Raw genomic sequence first — 4346 nt, 5'->3', positions numbered from 1 at the left:
ACTCATCTTTAGAAAATCAGGCTTTACTAGCAGAAAAAGTAGATGCCTTATCGGAAAATCTCAAGAAAACTACACATAAAGTAATTGCTCTGTCTGTGCAAACTGATGACGGATTTACCAGACTACAAAAAACGGTGCGTGAGTCAGCTGCTGTCATTCCATTAGGTATGTCTGATCCAGACGAAAGAAAGTCGTTCGAGATGAAACCAGTAGATACAGTAGATGATCTGGAAAATCTTGAGTCAATATTGTCTGATGACAATATGAAAAAAAGGTTGACCAAAATCTATTCTATTCTGTGCACTAAGTGAATTGGAAATGGTGGCACTTGTGCGTACAAATTATTAGATGCCCTTTTCACTAGAGAATTTATATGCAAATGCTCCTGGTCAGGTGGGAGCCGTGGTAAAGAAATCAAGGTGGCTTTGAAAGGATATAAAAATGTTCTTAATTTTTTCTTTGCAATGGTGCACTCTTGGGACGAAAAATTTTCAGTCGAAGATAGCGAACGCTTCTTTAAAATTGTGTTGAAAAATGCTCTTAAGAGAAAAGAAACCAAAAACATTCGATCGTCTTCTCAAAGAAAACCAAATCTGAAGAAACAATCTCAAGTCAAACAAACAGAAGGAAAAAATTTTACTAAAGTAATCAAGGACAAAAAAGGGACGCAAAATAAAGACGACACAGTCAGTATAACTGAAAAGTACATAATAAAATCATTCGCAATAAAAAGTTTTGAACAGCATAGTAACAAAAGACAAAGCTTCATTGAATCTGGTGAAGACAATGATGATATTATACTCAATGAGCAAAACAAGCAAATGCACGAGGATGAAACATCTATGATAGAAAAGTTGAAAATGTCTGAAAAGGAAGAAGGTAAAAATCGAACCAAGATAAACACAAAGAAGCGGAAACAAACAACTACAGAGAGTTCTTATGAATCTGATGGAGAAAAGGAAGAACAAACGAATGAAAATATTAGAAAGCAGAGTAAAATCAAAAGACAGAGAGGTAATAATAAGGGCGAAATAGAGGAAACAACAAAGAAAAACGCAGACAATTTTATTGACCTGGAAGAAGAAAAAAATGAACAAAGAGACAAAAATATTAGAAAACAGAACAAAGTACAAATAATAAAAAGACAAAACAGTAAGGGAGAAACCGGTAAAAGAGCAAAAAAACAGGAAAATGATCATAGATCAAACCTGGAAAGCTCAAACGACACGGACGAAGACGAAAATGAACCAAAATATGAACACATAATAAAACATAAAAAAGTAATAAAAATACAAAGAGGAAATAATAAGGAAAAAATCGGCGAAAGAGCAGAAAAACGAGACGATGATGAAAAATCAAATGGAGAGACTTCTTCTTTTGATACTGAAGAAGAAAATAATGAAAAACCAGATGAATACATTAAAAATCATAAGAAAAAAAATATACAAATAAATAATAAGGAAGAAACAGGTGAAAGAGCAAAGCATCGGGAAAATTATGAAAGATCAAACGCAGAAACTTCTTATGACACTAACGAAGAAATATATGAACAAACGGATAAAAACATAATAGAGTACAAGAAAATCGAAAAAATACCGAGAGGAAATAATAGTAAGACAGAAACAGGTGAAAGAAAAAAAAATGGGGAAAATGATGGAGTATCTAACGCAGAAAGTTCTAATGAGGCTGAAGGAAACAGAAATAAACAAATAGACGAAAACAATACAAAGCACAAGAAAACAAAAAAAAATTAGGAAAAAATAATAAGGAAGAAACAGGTGAAAGAGTAAAGAACTGGAAAAGTGATGAGATATCTAACACAGATTCTGATGAGACTGATAAAGAGATAAGTGAACAAACAGATAAAAACAATAGTGGCATCGCCGAAATGACAGACCATGGTGAAGAGGAAGAATATTTAGTGAAGAAGCGACAAGAAAACAATGAACGGTACTTAAATACAAACTCAAAGAACTAAATGATTTTTGGTATTTCTTACTTTATTACTCCTTTTTTTAACTTCATTTTTAGATGCTCTGTTTCCTATTGTTTTGATTTTACGATCAAATTTTTAAAGCAATTTGTATGTAGTTTTTTAAGAGTTAGCCTGATTATTTTTGATATTAAGTTGATCTTATTTTATAATTGCTGTGATTATTTTCATTATATTGTCTGATTATTATTTTTAATTAAGTACATAGTATCAATAAGTACTACGAAATCTCGTGATTGTGATTTTCTTTTGTGTTTCAGATAATTACTATCTTTAGGTATTATGATAATAATTTTAGGCTTTTTGTTGTTGCCCATGCCAGCTTATTGTCTTATTTCTTAATTTGAGTAAACGGTAAGAATCTTGTCAGTTAGTTAGCTGTAGAAAATGTTGAGCAAAACTGATTGTTAAGAGAGCATAGAGCGCTCAGTGGTGCCCTCATTTGATTTATTTTTATTACTCAAAATCTAAGGCAAAATACAAAATCCGGCTCTTGAAATTGTTCTTCGGTAGAATATCCTTATATTCAAGTATAATGAATAGGTTTTACGTACGTACTCAAATTATCTCAAAATCTGTTAATCGAAGAACTGAGCGCTCTATGCCCTCTTAAGGATATTTTTGTAGTGTTATAGAAATATATAATTAAGAGTAACATTTTAATTACCTATCCTACCTCAAACGAAATCTCGTGGCTGTGACTCACTAATATAGTTTAGAATTCTTAATAATATTTATTATTAGATTTTAAAGCAGTAATTAAGTATGTGTAACCTCGGGGAACGAGTGTGTTTTAATCTGTTAATTTAAGATTAACATTTTGTTCTGAATCGATAGAGATAGTGCTGTTCTTTGAATAATTATCGCTCAATTACCCTACTTACATCATTTTTTCAAAGGTTGTTAATGTATAATAAAAGTGTTCATCAAAGTACTATATTGTTTTATTTTAAAATAATTTAAACCAAATAGGTATGGAGAAGAGGTATTAAAAACATTTCACACCCATGTTGAATGGAAACAAATTTAAAGGCCACATCCTTAGGGGCTATCACTTTCTCGACTAATCTTTTCCTGGTCGCCCTGGCTTTGTACATGTTTAGGTATGACGATTTAATTGGGACGTCAAAAATATCAACAAGGTCTGTTATTTCAAAGGTTTGAATAATAATAGTCTTGCTATCTATATCTTCTGATACTTCTTTGACTTTCATGACTTCACCATTTCTTGTCATAAAACAACTGTCCTTTGTCTTTGTGGATATTACAAAATTTTCAAAATTTAATGTAGTTGTGGTTCCAACTTTAGTTACATATGGCACAGCACTTTTATTGTCTTTCTTTTTAATACTATTATTTTCGCTCAATCTTTTCGCTACTTGCGCCAATGGTTTCGGACCACTCCTCAAAAGGCGTTTAATCATATAAAGCTTATTTTCAAAAGGGTATGCATTAAATGTTTGTAATGATCCGAATCTACGTACTTCTTCAACGACGTGAAGCAGATTATGGACATTACTCGTTAGGTAGCCTTCCCCATAAAAATCTTTATAATGCACAACGAAATCTTTAAGAAGTTCTTGTGCAAGTGGTAGTAAGTGTTTGAAATTCACAGTAGTGCAAATAGTGATACCACAAAACAAATTAAAAAAATGAGCATATGCTTTTTCCGGTAAAACGTCTGGAAGAATAACAATGCTTGTATAAAAAAGAAATGACCTATACTCTGAAGCCTTCCAGTGGGCCAAACAGTCCAGACCTCTTAAAGATCTGTGTATCTCTGATGGTAATTTGCATTTTAATAGGAAATTTGAAACAGTTTCAATGTGTGTACCACACCATTTTGTTGTTTTTTTACCAAAATTACCGTCTCGCCATCCTACCAATAGTCTTTTCATGACTCCCAAATCTATCAAGTGCAAAGAATCAGCTACAGGAAAGTCCTCAACCATGTCTATTGAGAGTCTTAATAGAGGCGAATCCATCTTATGATGTTGTCCATATTGTTTTGTGCGAAAGCCATCATTTGTTCTTTTTGGGCATCCTATTCCAGGAAATATTACTGTGTGTGAATTGTGAGAGTATTCTCCTATTGTTGTACACTTTAAACACCCATGCTTTCCATTAAAATTGCATACTCCTGAAAAACAAAAAAAAAACTTAATGCTTTATTTGCTTTGAAAGCCGCCACAGGACCACCTAAGGAGTAGGGGAGAGGGAAGATCATTAATCCAATCAACCCACCAATAACAAGTTCTTTTTTTTTTGGTCGAAACTAAGATTTTTAACACACTGCTCTTTATATCAAAATTATCATTTAATAGCTGTTCTGGAACAACAAATTCTTAAACTA

The 4346-nt window shown here is 32.3% G+C and overlaps 1 protein-coding gene across 1 annotated transcript; it reads left to right on the top strand.

Annotated features, from left to right (window-relative positions):
* The first annotated feature begins 464 nt into the window (after window positions 1-464).
* LOC126381470 (origin recognition complex subunit 1-like) lies at window positions 465-2257 on the top strand. Its single transcript, XM_050030953.1, has 3 exons — window positions 465-1167; window positions 1824-1950; window positions 2254-2257. Exons 1-3 carry the CDS (start codon window positions 465-467, stop codon window positions 2255-2257), a joined length of 834 nt encoding a protein of 277 aa, XP_049886910.1.
* Window positions 2258-4346: the final 2089 nt, after the last annotated feature.

Source organism: Pectinophora gossypiella, unplaced genomic scaffold (assembly GCF_024362695.1).
Source record: "Pectinophora gossypiella unplaced genomic scaffold, ilPecGoss1.1 Pgos_56, whole genome shotgun sequence".
Taxonomy (NCBI): domain Eukaryota; kingdom Metazoa; phylum Arthropoda; class Insecta; order Lepidoptera; family Gelechiidae; genus Pectinophora; species Pectinophora gossypiella.
Note: the sequence above shows the minus strand (reverse complement) of the source record. Positions and strands in the feature narration are given on the sequence as shown.